The 20,679-nt window shown below is 34.8% G+C and overlaps 1 protein-coding gene and 1 long non-coding RNA gene across 2 annotated transcripts in view; one reads left to right on the top strand and one right to left on the bottom strand.

Moving 5' to 3' along the window:
* LOC149069437 (uncharacterized) overlaps positions 1-20,679 on the top strand; it is a 529,602-nt gene that overhangs the window by 4,126 nt on the left and 504,797 nt on the right. The window lies entirely within an intron of this gene.
* On the bottom strand, positions 15,149-20,610 carry Oseg2 (intraflagellar transport protein Oseg2). The gene has a single exon (XM_089249727.1). The coding sequence runs from the start codon at positions 20,476-20,478 to the stop codon at positions 15,241-15,243; it is 5,238 nt and encodes a 1,745-aa protein (XP_089105853.1). The 5' UTR covers positions 20,479-20,610; the 3' UTR covers positions 15,149-15,240.

Genomic DNA, 20,679 nt, shown 5'->3' with positions numbered 1-20,679 from the left:
ACAGTAGTTAGAGGGGGAGAAAATTTTTGGTTTCGAGAGTAACAGATCTCTAACCAATCGGGATGCCGTTTGAAGCCTACAACTACTACTAATTATTTAACAATCGTTTTTCCGCAGTGGGTTGTGGCAGCGATTTCATGTTTACAAACAAACATGTTGTAAACAAACTTTTTTTTTCCGAAGGACTCGCCATACACTTTTTTGTCACCCGTGTTTTGCAATTTTTTTTTCTCTAATATCGCTGGCTAGTCAAAGTATTTTTCTTGTCCGAGCTCATGGACCCCACTTTTGGATGCTTGAAGAAGCGAGTATATGGGACCCCAGCTGCATATAAGCGGGTCGCATACTGATGAAATCAAAATTTGAAAAAAAAATTCTTACAACCAAATATATAATTTTAAATTAAGGTTACCGGCACTAGTTGAGCCTATGGCCGTAATGTGCCTTTTCGGGGCAGACTTTCCCTTTTTTTTGGGGGGGCTCTTCTTGAAAGGGTTATTATGCAAAATAATTATAGATTTTTGGGCCCCCTATTCACTTCGGGAGCCGTACTTGAGGCCCCAGCTGAATACTGTTTTTAATATTGAGTGCTACTTTTTGTTAAATGATTTTTTATTATCCATTTTTATTCCTTTTAAATTCATTGAAACAACGAATTGCAAATTCTTTCTGGAGCAATTAAAATAATAAATTATTGATAATTTATAATTAAAAGAATTAACTGCCTTGCTGCGTATTGTAGTTCTGTATTTTAAACTATGGGTTTCTCCTCAGTATTAAACAATATTATCAGAACATGATTCTCTATGAATGAGCACTTACCTGTTAATGCAAGTGAATACTTCAATATTTAAAATATATATACTTCTATATTAAAGATCTTTCATCAATTTATCTGTTTCATATTTAGCTTCCAACAAATAACTTCACCTGATAACTTTCATTTGATCGTATATTTCATTTCAGTTGATTAGAAGATGAATGATTGAAGTTGATTAATAGAAACATGAATTGAATAACAACTTGCACACATGATTTGTCATACAAAAACATTTTATTTCAAACATATATTCATAGAAAGTTATCATAATCACAATTTATTTGTTGTACTTTTCTTAGAAATCGCATCCTTCAAGAATATAATTTTTTGAGATTCATTAATTTTCATTTGCATCTTCAAATGTTGATTTACCTGAAATTAGAAAGAGGAAGAAAAAAACACCTTTATTATGCTTATCAATCTTTAAATGTACTGTATATTTGATTTCAAATTATAACAGTCTTTATTTGCATAAGTAGAGATAATTCGTGCACAATAGCACTTTGTTGACTCGCCACCATTTTATCACAGTAGGATCCAAAATGCATCAACTGTGTTTTACAAGGGAGGCCTGGCATTGCACACAGATGCACTTGTTCATGTCTAGATCTTTTTACCTAGGGCTTCACAAATCTTAGGAGCCAACATTGCAAAAAAGAAAATCATACTGACACCTAAAATTTTCTATGCAGATCACAAAATATTTTGAGTTTATGTCCTGCATCTTCCGATATGTGAAGATCATCACCAAGTGCTAAAAAAGTTGAATATAATTTGTTTTTACTTTGGATTATTTCTCCTAAAAATATGCTTGGCTGCCAAGAAATTTGGCCGGCACCTAAAATGTTTTTCAATTTTTCGAGCCATGGTTCTACCCTAAAATTTTGGTCAGACAGATGAAGTGAAAAAACCTATTGGCACGCAGCTAACTTCAAATTTTCACTTTACTTTCAGCTTCGCTCTAAAACACATCCTTAGCAACCTCTTGTGGATCAGGGAACCCTATTTAAATTAACATAGAAATTTTGCAGTGTTGTATGGTCTTACTAGTTAAAAAGTATAATATTATTTGTCGTCAAACATATTGTTTTAATATTTCCATTCACAAAATTTGCTCATCAGTAAATATAACACGTTTTTCAAAGAATTAATATTGCTTTTCAGTTAGCAAAGCTTCTAAAGGTTTTTTTTAATGCCCTCCCTCTCATTTATATAGCCAAGACAGGTTTTTCAACAGTATACATGTTTTTACTTGCACTGGTCAAATTTTGAGTGGTACAGGTAGCCATTAAGAAATCTATCTTAATTTGCTCAATTCAATTATGTCAAAAAGAGTTGTTCTTTCAATAGTATCTGAAAAAATTATGATTATAAAGAAAATTACTCATAGCAAGATATTTCTCGAGAAAAACCAATATGGTATGGACTAAAAACAATACCACCTTCCCCCCCCCCTGCTTATTTTGTTTTTGCACATATAAAACGTGTTGCTGAAATTACAATAATTTCAGAGGGAAGTATGTTTCTGTTAAGTTTTATATTGAGAAATATTCAAGTGATTTTACAGTTTACAATTTTTATGAATTTTCTCAACTTAAAATTGAATGTGTATAAAATAGGTTATTTTATTCATCATGCAACATAAATGAGACACTGAAATACAACATTTCTTAATAAATATGTGAATTTATGTAATACAACCTCTCCGAAACACTGTTATGTCTGCGATCTGATATAACACCAAAATTCTTTGGGTGGGATGGTGGCATTAAATCGGGGGTTCAACTGTATTTGTTCCACTAGGGTTGTTGATACAAATGAAATCAGTGAAAATGATGCGACACAATGTTAAAATTTATGTCATTAAATCATGCATGGAAATATTTTATTTTACATGAAAATAATAATGGAAACTGTTGCTCAAAGTCAAATACAAAGAATTAAAATTACCTTTGTTTGCTCTGGTATAATTGTTTGGTAACTTTGAAAACCTTCACATAACTTCGTAGCTACCTACAGCCAATTTCCTGGGAAACAAAATTTTTCAAGAGTTAGAAAAGTCTCACAAATGTATATACAATATATATATATATCAGCTGTTTACTAACAACATCGTTAAAAAATAAATGCTTGTTAAAAGTTTAAATGTTAAAAGTTTCAGTTCCATAACATCTCAAAATGTTATATTTTAAAGTTCTTAAGTATTCGACATGGAAATTTTTTTTCTGTCGTTACCCATACACACAAAATCAAAAACAATTTTTGGCAAAAAATTCAATTTGAACACACACAGCAAGGCCATAACCCAAATACTGAAGTAGTAATATGTTTCAAACACTAATCTGCTTCCTTTCATTATAATATATATATACCTCAACACTAAAAACTGTGCGTGAAATTAAAACTTTGTTTTTTAGTCCCATTGTACGAACTTCATTTTTTATATCAACAAAACAATATAATGATTCCTTATTAAATATTCATCTCAGAGCGAGTTACAGAGTGCAATTTTTAAAGTAGTAGCATATGATTTTTTTCTGAAAATTTAACTTTCACTAAGTATTACAATATTGTTCATTTGAACAGTTCAAAATATCAAATCTATATTTTAATCCTTTACACTAAATTTAGTGCATGAGTTTTACAAAATTTAATATTTAACATTACTGCCAATTTTTACCATGCTTTATTTCAATTTCACCATTACTCATCACAAAAAAATTAATTAAAATTTTTGCCATTTAGGTGCTATAATTTATTATCAATGAATTGTATTTGTTATTATTTATTTACGCATGTGCTCAATTCATTTAGACATAATTTTTCATTAAAAAAAATTAATGTAGCAAAAAACATAGAATGTAAAATTTCAATCTGATATTATCGTAATAGAAGATTCATCTTTCATTCGCAATGTAAATATTTTCAATACAACCCAAAATATACATGGGCTATTTGATATTTTTCCAGCATTACCAAGTGGGATCCACTGCCCTATTGATTGCGTGACATTATGTCCATTTATATTTTTAAATAACGCATTTACCGAGCAAAAAAATATTAAGAATATTTCTAAACACTCTTCTTATATAGTTCGATAGCAATAAAATAATTCTTACCTCAGTAATGAACATGCTAGCACTTCGTCGTGGCTTCGATCGCCGATGTCAACATATACGTATGTATACTACAGCAGGTTTTTGAGGATATAACGATGAATCACTTCAACTTTGATGACACCGAAGATATAATCCAAGTTTTATCTGTCATTATTATCGTAAAAAAATTTTTAATTCGAAAAAAAACAGCATATTTCATCGCTAAATATCACAGCGAGAGCTCGCGGCCAGAGGCAAAATTTCCTCTTTTCCAAGATGGCCGCCGTGAACTACTTTTCTTGCTGCTTTAGGACTGGTGCTAGGCAGTCCTTAGCAGCGGTCCTAAGTAACTACTAAAAAAAAGTCCTTAGCTTAGAGATAGTATCGAAAAGTCGAACTACTGGCCATCTAAGGACAAATCGGGGCTTAACTACTTTTTTTCGGCTAAGGACCGCAGAGATAGTTCACCCCCTTAGCCGAAAAAAAGTAGTTAAGCCCCGATTTGTCCTTAGATGGCCAGTAGTTCGACTTTTCGATACTATCTCTAAGCTAAGGACTTTTTTTTAGTAGTTACTTAGGACCGCTGCTAAGGACTGCCTGACAGACCAGTCACGACCCGGGCTCGTGTGATATTTAGCGATGAAATATGCTGTTTTTTTTCGAATTAAAATTTTTTTTACGATAATAATGGCACATAAAACTTGGATTATATCTTCGGTGTCATCAAAGTTGAAGTGATTCATCGTTATATCCTTAAAAACCTGCTGTAGTATACATACGTGTATGTTGACATCGGCGATCGAATCCACGACGAAGTGCTAGCATGTTCATTACTGAGGTAAGAATTATTTTATTGCTATCAAACTATATAACAAAAGTGTTAGAGATATTATTAATATTTTTTTGCTCGGTAAATGCGTTATTTAAAAAAATAAATGGACATAATGTCACACAATCAATAGGGCAGTGGATCCCACTTGGTAATGCTGGAAAAATATCAAATAGCCCATGTATATTTTGGGTTGTATTGAAAATATTTACATGGCGAATGAAAGATGAATCTTCAATTACGATAACATCAGATTGAAATTTTACATTCTATGTTTTTTGCTACATTAATTTTTTTCAATGAAAAATTATGTTTAAATGAATTGAGCACATGCGTAAATAAATAATTACAAATACAATTCATTGATAATAAATTATAGCACCTAAATGACAAAAATTTAAATTAATTTTTTTGTGATGAGTAATAAAAATTGGCAGTAATGTTAAATATTAAATTTTGTAAAACTCATGCACTAAATTTAGTGTAAAGGATTAAAATATAGATTTGATATTTTGAACTGTTCAAATGAACAATATTGTAATACTTAGTGAAAGTTAAATTTTCAGAAAAAAATCATATGCTACTACTTTAAAAATTGCACTCTGTAACTCGCTCTGAGATGAATATTTAATAAGGAATCATTATATTGTTTTGTTGATATAAAAAATGAAGTTCGTACAATGGGACTAAAAAACAAAGTTTTAATTTCACGCACAGTTTTTAGTGTTGAGGTATATATATATTATAATGAAAGGAAGCAGATTAGTGTTTGAAACATATTACTACTTCAGTATTTGGGTTATGGCCTTGCTGTGTGTGTTCAAATTGAATTTTTTGCCAAAAATTGTTTTTGATTTTGTGTGTATGGGTAACGACAGAAAAAAAATTTCCATGTCGAATACTTAAGAACTTTAAAATATAACATTTTGAGATGTTATGGAACTGAAACTTTTAACATTTAAACTTTTAACAAGAATTTATTTTTTAACGATGTTGTTAGTAAACAGCTGATATATATATATATTGTATATACATTTGTGAGACTTTTCTAACTCTTGAAAAATTTTGTTTCCCAGGAAATTGGCTGTAGGTAGCTACGAAGTTATGTGAAGGTTTTCAAAGTTACCAAACAATTATACCAGAGCAAACAAAGGTAATTTTAATTCTTTGTATTTGACTTTGAGCAACAGTTTCCATTATTATTTTCATGTAAAATAAAATATTTCCATGCATGATTTAATGACATAAATTTTAACATTGTGTCGCATCATTTTCACTGATTTCATTTGTATCAACAACCCTAGTGGAACAAATACAGTTGAACCCCCGATTTAATGCCACCATCCCACCCAAAGAATTTTGGTGTTATATCAGATCGCAGACATAACAGTGTTTCGGAGAGGTTGTATTACATAAATTCACATATTTATTAAGAAATGTTGTATTTCAGTGTCTCATTTATGTTGCATGATGAATAAAATAACCTATTTTATACACATTCAATTTTAAGTTGAGAAAATTGATAAAAATTGTAAACTGTAAAATCACTTGAATATTTCTCAATATAAAACTTAACAGAAACATACTTCCCTCTGAAATTATTGTAATTTCAGCAACACATTTTATATGTGCAAAAACAAAATAAGCAAGGGGGGGGGGGGGGAAAGGTGGCATTGTTTTTAGTCCATACCATATTGGTTTCTCTCGAGAAATATCTTGCTATGAGTAATTATCTTTATAATAATTTTTTCAGATACTATTGAAAGAACAACTCTTTTTGACATAATTGAATTGAGCAAATTAAGATAGATTTCTTAATGGCTACCTGTACCACTCAAAATTTGACCAGTGCAAGTAAAAACATGTATACTGTTGAAAAACCTGTCTTGGCTATATAAATGAGAGAGAGGACATTAAAAAAAACCTTTAGAAGCTTTGCTAACTGAAAAGCAATATTAATTCTTTGAAAATGTTATCATATTTACTGATTAGCAAATTTTGTGAATGGAAAGATTAAAACAATTAATATAATTGACGACAAATAATATCATACTTTTTAACTAGTAAGACCATACAGCACTGCAAAATTTCTATGTTAATTTAAATAGGGTTCCCTGATCCACAAGAGGTTGCTAAGGATGGGTTTTAGAGCGAAGCTGAAAGTAAAGTGAAAATTTGAAGTTAGCTGCGTGCCAATAGGTTTTTTCACTTCATCTGTCTGACCAAAATTTTAGGGTAGAACCATGGCTCGAAAAATTGAAAAACATTTTAGGTGCCGGCCAAATTTCTTGGCAGCCAAGCATATTTTTAGGAGAAATAATCCAAAGTAAAAACAAATTATATTCAACTTTTTTAGCACTTGGTGATGATCTTCACATATCGGAAGATGCAGACATAAACTCCAAATATTTTGTGATCTGCATAGAAAATTTAAGTGTCAGTATGATTTTCTTTTTTGCAATGTTGGCTTCTAAGATTTGTGAAGCCCTAGGTAAATACATCTAGACATGAACAAGTGCATCTGTGTGCAATGCCAGGCCTCCCTTGTAAAACACAGTTGATGCATTTTGGATCCTACTGTGATAAAATGGTGGCGAGTCAACAAAGTGCTATTGTGCACGAATTATCTCTACTTATGCAAATAAAGACTGTTATAATTTGAAATCAAATATACAGTACATTTAAAGATTGATAAGCATAATAAAGGTGTTTTTTTCTTCCTCTTTCTAATTTCAGGTAAATCAACATTTGAAGATGCAAATGAAAATTAATGAATCTCAAAAAATTATATTCTTGAAAGGTGCGATTTCTAAGAAAAGTACAACAAATAAATTGTGATTATGATAACTCTCTATGAACATATGTTTGAAATAAAATGTTTTTGTATGACAAATCATGTGTGCAAGTTGTTATTCAATTCATGTTTCTATTAATCACCTTCAATCAATCATTCATCTTCTAATCAACTGAAATGAAATATACGATCAAATGAAAGTTATATGGTGAAGTTATTTGTTGGAAGCTAAATATGAAACAGATAAATTGATGAAAGATCTTTAATATAGAAGTATATATATTTTAAATATTGAAGTATTCACTTGCATTAACAGGTAAGTGCTCATTCATAGAAAATCATGTTCTGATAATATTTTTTAATACTGAGGAGAAACCCATAGTTTAAAATACAGAACTACAATACGCAGCAAGGCAGTTAATTCTTTTAATTATAAATTATCAATAATTTATTATTTTAATTGCTCCAGAAAGAATTTGCAATTCGTTGTTTCAATGAATTTAAAAGGAATAAAAATGGATAATAAAAAAATCATTTAACAAATTGGTTTTTAAAAAAAAGTAGCACTCAATATTAAAAACAGTATTCAGCTGGGGCCTCAAGTACGGCTCCCGAGGTGAATAGGGGGCCCAAAAATCTATAATTATTTTGCATAATAACCCTTTCAAGAAGAGCCCCCCCCCCCTCAAAAAAAAGGAAAGTCTGCCCCGAAAAGGCACATTACGGCCATAGGCTCAACTAGTGCCGGTAACCTTAATTTAAAATCTTACATTTGGTTGTAAGAATTTTTTTTTCTTCCAAATTTTGATTTCATCAGTATGCGACCCACTTATATGCAGCTGGGGTCCCATATACTCGCTTCTTCAAGCATCCAAAAGTGGGGTCCATGAGCTCGGACAAGAAAAATACTTTGACTATTATTATATACTGAATCTTATTCTAAAAAAAAAGTCCCAAGATGAAAAATGCAACGTCCTCATACGGTTACAAAATAATTAAACTAGCCAGCGATATTAGAGTAAAAAAAATTGCAAAACACGGGTGACAAAAAAATGTATGGCGAGTCCTTCGGAAAAAAAAAGTTTGTTTACAACACGTTTGTTTGTAAACATGAAATCGCTGCCACACCCCACTGCGGAAAAACGATTGTTAAATAATTAGTAGTAGTTGTAGGCTTCAAACGGCATCCCGATTGGTTAGAGATCTGTTACTCTCGAAACCAAAAATTTTCTCCCCCTCTAACTACTGTTTCACGTCACGTGACCTTAAGGACTGGTAGTACATAGTACCTCTTAACTACTAGTAGTTGAAGCGGTCCTTAGCTTCAGTCCTCCGACCGGTAGTTCATTAGGACTAGTAGTTACTAAGGACTGCAGAGATAGTTCACCCCCAGTGTACACTAAAAATTCATGAAAAAGTAAAAAATCATCTAAAAAGAAAAATATGCATTTAAAAAATCACAAAAAAATTTTATTTAGGCATTTTTGATTTCTAGTTTGTTGTAGCTGCTCAGAAAAAGAATACCAGTAACAAAAGAATTTCAACACTATTTCTAAAAAAATTTAACCGTTTTGACATCTCTAGGAATTGCCTTAATAATAGAACCCTTGATATTCAGAAAATAAGAAAATTGGAGTAATTGTTGCTCTCTATTAATTCATTAAATTCCACCTGTGGCAAAAAACCGATGTTATAAAAATACAGTGAAACCCCCCCCCCCCCTCAAATGCGGTCACCCTTCTTTTACGGCCAAATTATATTTTCCTCTTGTATATAACAGAAGTATTCATTTCAAATCCCTGATCAACGGCCACCCCTATTTTACGAACGAATTTTTTATCCCGCCAATGAACGCAAAATAGAGGTTTTACCGGTACCAAAATCATTTTTTCGATACGTCAATAATGGATGGGGGACAGTTGGCCCCCTCTCGATAGGAGGCTCTAGGGTAGAGAGCAATGTAGGCATGTGTAGTGCTTTCAATTAATTTTTTCGCGTCAGTTTTTAATGGAGATAATGATATTCGATACACGGGTGTTGCATGGGGTAATAAAACCCTCAACGATATTCAAGTAGAAGACGTGGAGGTCCTAAATCCTCTAAGAAATGTATGTGCAAGCAAAGCACCAGGACCAGATGATATCTATCCCAGGGTTCTCAGGGAATGTGCTAATGAATTGTTGGGGCCAGTCGCACAGATATACAGGAGTAGTTTTGCTGAGGGTACCGTCCCGAGAGGTTAGAAACTGGCTAACGTTGTTCCAATATTTAAGAAGGGTAGAAGAGAAGCGGTGTCAAATTATCGTCCAGTGAGTTTGACGAGCTCTCTCTCGAAAATTTTGGAAATTATCATCAAAAGGCAGTTTGTGAAGTGGATAGACGAGAATAATGTATTGTCGGATAATCAGCATGGGTTCAGGAAGGGGAAGTCATGTGTAACTAACCTCCTTTGCTTCTATGATTACGTGACTAAGGCTTTGGGTAAGAACAAAAATGTCGACGTTGTTTACCTTGATTTCCAGGAGGCATTCGATCGGGTCCAACATGGCAAACTTCTGAAGCGTTTACACGAGATTGGAATAGGGGGCAACTTGCTAAATTGGATAGAATCGTGGTTAAGAGATAGGTCGCAACGAGTTATGGTGAACGGGGGATTCTCTGGTTGGACAGACGTCACAAGTGCAATTCCTCAGGGAAGTGTCCTTGGCCCCCATACTTTTTTTACTTTTTATCGACAAACTCGATCAGGGTATCGATGGGATTACTAGCAAATTCGCAGATGGTGTGAAGCTAATGGGGGTAATCGGGAATGAAAGCGATAGGGAGTTGCTCCAAAGATTGCAGCATGGGCAAATGAATGGAGCATGACGTTTAGCGTAGATAAGTGCATGGTCGCTCATTTTGGTTCGAACAACCCATGGTTCTCTTACGAGTTGAATGGTGTCACTATCCCGGATGCAACTAGGGTCGCCGATTTGGGAATTCTCATTGACGAGCGACTTAGGTTTTCTGAACATTGTTCAGCGGTGGCCAAAAAAACGAATAGAACGCTTGGTCTCATTTTCAAAAAGGTCTCTTCGCGTTCTCCTAAAGTCATTCTTCCGCTTTTTCGAGGCTTAGTTCGTCCTGGACTGGAGTATGCTGTAAGGCTTTGGAGACCATACCTACAGAGGGACATAGACTTGGGGTTGAAAAGGTGCAGAGAAGAGCTACGTGTGTCCTTATTGGCACACAGGGCTTGAGTTATGAAGAGAGACTTCATTTTTTGAATATGTTTACATTGGATGAACGCGGGTGTCGAGGAGATATGATCGAAGTGTTCAAAATTTTCAATGGGATGGATAGGATGGACCATGAACTTTTAGTACACCGCCAATCGACTGCTTTTACAAGGGGACACCAGTAGTGAGGGACAATGCAATGCTATGGTGTCGCAGGGAATTTTTTATCTAATAGGGTTGTTAATAAATGGAATAACTTACCCCCGGAGGTAGTAAATTGTAACACAATTGACACGTTTAAAAAGAAATACGATAAACATGTTGGGGTAAATCGAAAAACTATCCATACTTAGAATAAGACAACCATAAGTATTCTTTATGGGCGTTGTATAATATTTTATCATGTGGATATATTGTTTATAATTTGTGTTAATTGCATTTTTAATTGGGTTGCTGTATTTTTGAAATATATGACAACCATATTTTTATGGGCATCTTTTTATCAGCCACCTCGTTGGGCATTTTGTCTGTTGTGGCGTTGTATTTGTACTGTATTATTTGCAATATTTATTTGAAAGATCATAAAAAAAAAGATTACGCTTTAATAAACTTTCAAAAATATGCATGTATTCTGAAAATTCTTCGATTTTATGCATTTATATGCATTATTGCTAAAAAAGGCCAAAATATCCAAATGCATTTGCATATAATCTGGGCTCTAGTCATAACCAAGACAGGACCGAAACCTCGTTCCTATATCATCGAGGGAAATGAAGGGGGTACATATCGAAGAAATAGACACCACATAAGATCACCAGAACTAGAAGAGTTGAAGATTTGTACCCTTTAACGCAGTTAAAAAGATGGCATCTTCAACTTCAGATACAATTCCAGGAGCAGGTCAAATCCTGAGAAAATCAGCGAGGACTGTAGTTAAACCCACATGTCATAGACAATAAATTGAATATTCATTATCACATCATCATACATTAACTATAATAGAACTTTAATGTTTCTTTAAAAAAAAAGCATGTAAAATATGTACTACTTAATACCATTTATAGATGGCAGCACCATCCTGCCTTGTAACATAGTGATAGTAATAAAGGACAGTCATGCTCTGGAATGCCATACTAACTAGTTGTAGTAATCCATGTCTATTGCTATAGTTAGTGGACCAAACAGTAAATAGCCACGCATCAATATATATCAATTGGCACTCAGAATCATTCAATGATATCACTAAAAAAATGTACCTTTAACCTTAACGCATGGACCGGGACATCATGACAATCAGATCTGGTTACAATTTTCAAGAATAAGAATATAAATTGGTGGGGGGAGGGGGGGATTCAGTTTTGGAGAGAGTAATTATGCAAATTGGTAGGAAGGTATTTATAACTAGGTAAGGGTGGAGGTCTCAGAAAAATCTGTTTTACTCAGGAGCCTATGATGCTGTTGAGATGGCTCTGAACTTACTTTATAGTAATAGAGCAAATTTCAATCCAAAAACTAAGCATAGTCTCGAGTTCTTGTTGGCTATTAACTCAGTTTCTCTGCTTTTTTGTCACCCTCAGGGCCGAAACTAGGAACTAAAATTTACCCCATTACTTAGGGGATCTGTATCCATTTTGGTGCCCCTCCCCACAATTTTTTATGAAAAAAGAGGAAATTCTGCATCTTTCCTGGTACAGTGCCCGGGCACCAGACCCACCTCCCCATACCCTGCCGTATCTTAGTTGCAGGCCTGGTCAACCTTTTGATAAAAATCTTTAACTGTACAATCAAGTGCTCTCAAAATTTTAAGATTTCCTACCGGATGGTTGATGCTTGAAAAAAAAATTGAATTAAAGGAAAAGTACTACAGTAGACTCTCTGTAACTCGACACCTATTATTCCCTTGGTTGGCACAATACTAATTTCAATGTAGGGAAACCTCTCTAACTCGACACATGTTTGGCTTAACTCTGCTTAAGTCGACTATAATTTTTGTCCCTTCACCACAACTAGTTTTTAAAATTGGCCTTCTGTTACCAGTTCTAAGAATTTTTTGACATTGTTTATGGGTACTTTGACAATCCTTTGTTTCTTTCTTCTCTATGATGGGTCCCTTTTCTGCATTGGGAGTGGGGGCGTGTACGTGAAGAATGAATGTTTAAAACCTGTTGGCCGGCTTATCATTTTAGTGGAGTTTCCAAAAAAGGTCTTTCATTCCTTTCATGGTCAAAAAAAGTGTGGATATTGTCAACATCCAATAATGATGAAAATCTTATCTATTGGGGGTTTTGATATCGTCTGTTGTAAAGAATGTTTTCGGTGGAACTCAGTTTTACGATTTCTTGGATGGTTTACCCGATTCAAAGAGCGCCATGGCATTGTTTTTAGGAAAGTTTGTGGAGAGAGCATATCTGCATCTCAAGAAACTGTTGATAATTGGAAGAATAATATTCTGAAACTAATGATAGAAGGGTATAAAGATGCAGAAGTGTTTAATTGTGATGAGACAGGTTTATTTTTTTGCATTTTGCCTAACCAAACGCTTGCCCTCAAAGGCAAAAAATGTGAAGGAGGTAAAAAACACAAAGATCGTGTGACAGTTCTTTTGGCTGCAAACTCAGACGGTTCTGAAAAATTGAAACCGTTAGTTATTCGGAAAATCAAAAAAAAACCCCGCAGTGCTTTAAAAATGTTAAGACTCTTCCTGTGGACTATGATAGCAACAAAAAGGCATGGATGGTTTGATCATTTTTGTCGCACCACGGTCATTTTCTGCACACGAGGGCTAATTAGACCGGGACCTACAATTTATTGCCGATTCCGAACGGCAGGCTTGTTTTGTATACTCGTCGAGAGGTTGGTGCGCTAACCCCTCGATGGGGGACTCCCTGCGGTAGCAATTTTTTGCTGCGGTCAAGTCGCCGTATTTTTGTTGTACCCCTGTGTCAGGAAAGTTTTCTGACAAGGACGAACCGGGTATCGAACTCGCGACACCTCTAAACATCCTTTGGTACTTTAGGCGAGTATCTTATCGACCGGGCTACCGCGCCGGCATGGATGGCATCAGAGATTTCCGCATGGTTGAGGAACATAGATAGAAAATTTTTAAGTGAGAAAAGAGAAAAGTTTTATTTATTTTGGATAATTGCACTGCTCACATCAAAAAATAGCGGACCTTTCTGCAATAAAATTATGCTTTTTACCACCTAATTCAACAGCAATTTCACAACCACTGGATCAAGGAATTATCCTAAGTATGAAAACTGTTTACAGAAAATTACAGACTAAAAAAATTTGTGAATTTGTGGATGTTGGAATGGACGCAAAAATTTCTGTTTTAGATGCTATTGAAATGATTGATTCTGCGTGGAAGTCTGTCACGACGTAAGCATTCGGAACTGCTTTCGTCATGTTGGTTTTTGTTCCGAGTCTTTGGAAAACGATAGTTTTTCCGAAGATTCCTCTCAAATTACGTGTGGAGAAAGCATAAATAACGCTACAGGTGATTTTATAGAGGATGAATTTTTGAACGTTGACTTTGTAACTTCAGGACTTTCAGAAGACGATGATATTCTAGAATCAATCAATCAAAGAGGAAGTGCTTCATGTTCCGAAAAAATAGAATCACACACAGAAAGTTCAGATGAAGAAGTATGTGCACCATCTCGCCATGATGCATTATAAGCTGTAGATGTGATACGTCGATTCCTACGCACTCAGGAAAAAGAATAACAATCGCGGGATAAACTGAAAAGTGCAGAAGAATTTTTGTTCTCTCTGCGGAAAGAAAAACAAACAAATATACTTGATTATTTTTGATGAGGTAAATTGTTTATATATGTTTTGATTCTATTATGAAGCAACCCCGAATTAAAATTAATGAGAGAATTATTATTTTATTCAATCGAATTGTTTGAATGCATATAATTACATACACAAAAACGATCGGACAAAAATTTAGAGCGAAACCCCGCTAACCTGACATCCACTTAAGTCGACATGTTTGTCGATACTTTTAGGGTGTCGAGTTACAGAGAGTCTACTGTATTTGATAATTTTTTGTGGTGCTCTTTTTCTCTTGATGCCGGGAGCATGTGCTTATTTTGCTTGATGGTTAATCCAGCCCTGAGTTTAAGTCTATATTTACTCCAAAGATCTGTGTCACTTCTTTTAATCACAAACTTTACATGTTATCAATAACATGCCTACAATAACACAGGTTACTTTTACTTCAATATCATTAAAAATATGTAAAGGAAAAACAAAATTTAAATTTTGTGATTTAAATCAATGATTTTTTTTTTAAAAAATCAAGTTATTTAAATCATGACTTAAATCAAGCTGATTTAAATTGGCATACCTTGCATTAATGTGGACACGCAATCAAACACATTTTACATATATTATCAATATTCCATCGATTATTTTTCCTAAGTAGAAACACAAAGGCTTAAATTGCTAAAATAAAAAAAAAAAGATGACTATTGGAAAGAGTAGCTGAGATAGCTACTACCACCACACCACAATGCAATAAATTTTAATACATCTTGACATTCTGAACTATCTGACACTTTCGCAGCCATGAGAAATTTATTCCAGTCATCTTTATTGGATACTTTACTTCCTATTTCTAGTTTATTCCGAAGTACTGGGTAGCCTGTAACAATGCAAGGTTGATAATGTCTTCCATTGGAAGAGATTAGAGATGCTTCATAAGTAGCTCTTTCATCTAGCGGCAAGGTCTGTTCAACTTGTTGATCCATAGATATAGCCAAAACCCATTCTTTCACTTCTTCATGCTCAGATTCAGTCAAATACATTTCAGATGGAAAAGAAATATTTGTTGGAATATCAGTTCCTTCAAATATAGAATAATCAACACTTTCAGGAGGGGCACTCTCTTCAATAGCCTCACAAATATCAAGATAGTGGTTCCAAAAAACAAAAGCCATGCTTTCCCACCCCACGCTTCGAGCTGCATAGCCAGCTTCAAAAAAAGCTTTGTCACACGGGATGTAGCTGCTGTAGCGTAAGAGACTTACAGACAGTTTTGCTGCCTGTTTCTCTAAATTTGGTTGACACATGGCAGCTGATCTCACTGCATAGTAATGGGACACCACCAACAATGTATTAAAATCTTGACTGGCGGGAATTTCAACATTCTGTATATTCTGACAAAGATCAAACAACACATCTCTTAAATTTGCCCAAGTCTGATAAGCTTCTGCTTTGAAGAGATTTTTAACCCTAAAGATTGCAGAAATTATTTTGTGATAAGTTTCTAAAGACTCTGCATATGCAGGTGCTCCAAATTTAACAAGAACCTGTAAAGATTCTTCAGGTTTTTTTTGATCAATTAGTTCTCTAACGAATAAAATCACATATTGATGGAGAATAGCAGGACCCTGCTTTTCTGCCATTTCAAGACACTTTCCCCATTGCTTCTGTTCAACAAGCATATCCAAAGCAGCGCCAACATCTAGATCAGCTAGCTGATCAGTTCTGCCTTGTGATCTTAAATAGCTTTTATAGCAATTGTCGACATATTCAATAAGCTGAGGACTTAGTTCATTAGCAACTCTTTTTGCTTTGCCCCATTCTTCAGCTAAAATTAGAGCATCAATAGCTGCTTTGACCTTGTTTACTTTTAGATACAGTTGGGCTGCAGATGTATGGCGCTTTATCTGCTGGAGCTTGGGTGCAATCTGTTCAACCATTTCTTCTGTTTTCTGTTGTCCAAGAAATTTCCATGATAAATCTGAAGCTCTCATCCAACACTTATCGACAAAATCATGATTGTCACATTTTGATGGAACAATTTGCAAATAGCAATTGACAGCTTTAGCATATTGCCCTGCTTCTTCCCATGTACGTGCTTGGGTATACAGATGTTCAATGTCTTTAGTTCCTCCACCAGATGTCTCAAGTTCGTATTCTTCTTGTAAGGTAGGAAGTTTTGCAGGAGTATATTCTTTGCAAACTCTCAAAGCATCACTCCACATGCCAGCCTCTTTATAGTATTTGACAGCAAGTTCTGGTCTTTCTGCTCTTAAAAGAAGAGATTCTGCACGTTGAAAATCTTGTTTTTCAAAAGCAAAACGAGCTTGACCTACAAGAACATCTGTAACAGATTCCTTATCATGTGTTTCAGCAACACGTTGAGCACATTCCCAATTCTGACAGTGCACATACATCAAAACAGCCTCTTTGGGCCTTTCTGCTTGGATGAATTCAAGTTCAGCTTCATGAAATTTGCCCTCATCTTCCAGAAACATGGCATATTTCAAGTGTATGTCAGGTAATTTATTTTTTGCAGCTGTTTGTGCCAGTTCAAATGCAAACTCAAATGCACAGTTTTCAGCTGCATAATCAATAGCACTTTCCAAAAGCCCAAATTTATTCAACAGTTTTACAGCTGAATCACCCCCAAGGTTCTTAGCCCAAAGATAGGCAACTTGTTTTGCAGCAACAGGAGTTCCTTTTGTATTAGCTACTCTGAATGCATCTTCCCACATATCAACATTTCGATACATATTAACAACTGCTTTCCAATCATCAGTAGCAAGATAGTATTGTTCTGCTTGAAAAAATGTTCCTTCTGACTCTAGTTGTTTAGCTAAATGCTGATATGTTTCTTGTAAGGTATGAGGGAAGTGCTGCTTAACCAACTGAATAACATGATCATATTGCTTACGATTTTTATACATAGTGACAGCAAGTTCAGGTTGTTGGGCTGAAATATATAGCTTTTCAGCATCTTTATAGTTTCCTTCCATTTCTAGATTTTTAGCCCGAGATAAATACATTGCAGTCACTTCTTCTGGATCTAAATACTGGGATGCTAATTTATATGCTTTGTCCCAAACACCAATTTTATTGTACATTTCAATGGCTTCTCTCACCATTCCTCCTTCTACTAGTAGATGCTCTGCTAGATCATATGAACCAACTAAATAGTAGTGTTGTGCCATAACTTTAAAATATTTACTGATTGAAACTGGATCATCAACTATTTCCATAATGTCTACAGCTTTCTTCCAAAGTTTCCCATTCACAGCAGCATCTAAAGCCTTTATAGTTTTGCCTGCTTCAATATAATGATGTATCGCTGCTTCTAATTGTTTAACAGACATTAGATAATCCCCCCATTCTTCTTCTAAGAGAACAACTTCCTCTGGGAAAGCTCTTCGAGCTAATTCAACTGCTCTGGAAAATGCATTTCCCAATCTATAGCATTCCAGAGCTTTTCTATAATCCGTTATTTTCTCATACAAATCTCCAGCATGTTCATAAAATTCACCTTTCATCAACGAAGAGGCTATTTTTTGTACAAGTTGATCATTTTCAGCAAGTACAGGCATGGTACTGATCACTCTCGCAGCACGAGAAGGAAGACCAGAAGAAAGATACATATCAATAGCATTCTCATAGTCACCTTCCCTTTCCTTCAGCTCTCCGGCTTTTTCCTCTTGATCAGTTTCCAGCAACCAATGAAGATATAGTTCTTGCAGCTCATTAAATTTAGGATGATCTCTCATTTTAGCAAGTTCTAAAGCTTGTTCCCATTTATGATGATCTTGATACATTTTTATAGCATCATCTATCTTGTCTTGTTCTAGATATATTTGTTCAGCAAGCTTGAAGTCTTTTAATAGAATAGCCAATCTGGCCTTCACTATATAATGATTGAAATTTGAGCCATTAACTGAAAATGATGCTTCTTCCATTATAGCAATCGTTTCTCTCAGGTACTGTGCTTTTGACATATTTCCCAGAGCTGCATAACAGCGTTCTGCAAGAGGCAACATCTGCGCATCCAATGCAAGTTTTGCAAGATTATGCCACATATCCTCTGTTTCTTCTGAATATCCTAATGTTTCTAAATACACTGCAGCTCTTTTGAAACCTCTGTTGTTGATTGCAGTTCCAAATTCAATTAAGCCTTCATCAAGGCCATACGTGATCGTAGACATTCCTTCTCGAACGATAACATCAGTTTTATTATCATAACGTTGGATTTCTGTAATTTCACCTTTTATAGGAACTACAGTTACTTTGTCAGGTGAATTGATGTTGTACCAAACACAAAGACTGCTTCGATTTTGGGCAACAACAACATCACTGTTTGGAACCCATTGAACGAAGGAACAATAATTTAGCATAGCTTTTTTTTCAGTAGTAGAAACACATGCTAATGTAAGTCGTTGACGTTTATCACGGAATAAAAGTTTGTTTCCCATCTCGTTTAGTTCCAACCAATCAATTTTTGAATCGTGTGATAATTGTGTCAATATCTGTTCACTGTTTATATCCATGATAACAATTGTTTTGAGATCAATCAAATATGCTAATGTCTTGTTTTTTTTTCCATTTTCTTGTTCCGAGAATCGAATACTTATGACGTGAGGACTAGTGAGCTCAGTTCGTACACACCCTGATATTTTATTAACGCCATATTCCACGATTGACATTTCACCTGCATTAAAAATCAAACAAACATTTTCATATCCAAAATAAAATTTTTCTCTACCACTTACAGAACTCCAAGGTATCTCGCTCATTTCTCCAAGTTCCATGTCTGCAACTAACAGAGTTAAGGCTGTTCTGCCTACAATATACCTATCTTTTCCATGAACTTTGATATCAATGATTTTATGACCATACTTTGATTTCAACACACATTGCAAATCATTGGCAACGTGTTTAATAATGGCTTGACTCGAATCAACAAAATTAATTAGAAACTTTTTTTTGTACATATACTTCTTTAAACTGCAGTTGAACAAATCTACTACTCCACATAAAGTGCCAACAGTCAACTTGGAGCCATCTCTTGTCCACGCAAGACAAGAGGTAGAATACCAATTTTCAACTTCTTTTGGCTTTCCTTCCTCCCACTCGACTGATTCCACATTGAATGAGAATATTCTCAATCTATTGAAACTGCCAAATACAACAGAATGGCCACTCGGACTGCATACTGCCGAAGCAAAATCAATGTCATTACTGTTGCGGCTGAAGTCAAACCTTTTCATAACTGATCCATCTAGCGAATAAACAATTATCATTTTATCACATCCTCCAGCAAGAATAGCATTTGATGCCCACGCTAATGCGTAGGGAGGACAGCTATGGGATAATATTTTTCCTTGAATCTCTCCAGAGCCTTCATCATCAAAAAAGAATCTTATAACAGATCCATCGGCATGCCCAGATAATACTCCTTTACCCGAAACATTTGTCGTAATAGCAACTACGTATGAATCTGATGAGTAAAGAGATGATGACTTGTTATTTTTCAAATGGGCTACTCTGACTTTGCCTTCCTCTAGGCCAATAACGAGAGGGCCTTCACTGGGCCAGACCATGCAAGTGACAGCACTGTGTAAAGCAAACTTATTACAGATCACCTTCTTGTCTCCCCACTCTTCCCCTATGCGATACACGAATACGATGCAATCCGTCTGCCCGATCGCTATTTTCGTCGAGTCGGGCGAAAAAGTGATGGCTTTCACATAATAGCTTTTTCTCGAGGCAGCGGGATCTGCCGGCTTGGTGGAAAATTTCTCCCGCCGCTCACCGAATTCATCGAAGAGTAGAATAACCCGATCCGATGTGCATACTGCCAGTTTTTTACAGTTCGGAGACCAACACATCGCCATTATTTTAGCTTCCTCGTTCTGGGCAGGCAGTATGCTTTTCACTCTTTTTAAGCGCATAATTTCTTCTAAAAAATAAACCGAAATTTTCTGTAGCAAACAATAAAAGTTGGAAGGGGAGGGGGTGTTCGAAAAACTTGGAATTTTCCGATTTAATTGTATTTTATGTTGATATAGCGTTGCTAGGCAACTGCCACTGATTATGTTGATTTGAATTTTTCTAATGAGGAAAACAATTTTTTACAGATATATGTACACGAA

Source organism: Pholcus phalangioides, unplaced genomic scaffold, assembly GCF_987345545.1.
Source record: "Pholcus phalangioides strain wild (caught in Gottingen) unplaced genomic scaffold, Ppha-v1.0 ptg000022l_1, whole genome shotgun sequence".
NCBI lineage: Eukaryota > Metazoa > Arthropoda > Arachnida > Araneae > Pholcidae > Pholcus > Pholcus phalangioides.
This window is presented reverse-complemented; position numbering and strand designations above follow the sequence as displayed.

Coding starts and splice junctions, on each gene's coding strand:
- Oseg2 (XM_089249727.1), bottom strand. CDS start 20,478: ATGCGCTTAAAAAGAGTGAAAAGCATACTGCCTGCCCAGAACGAGGAA.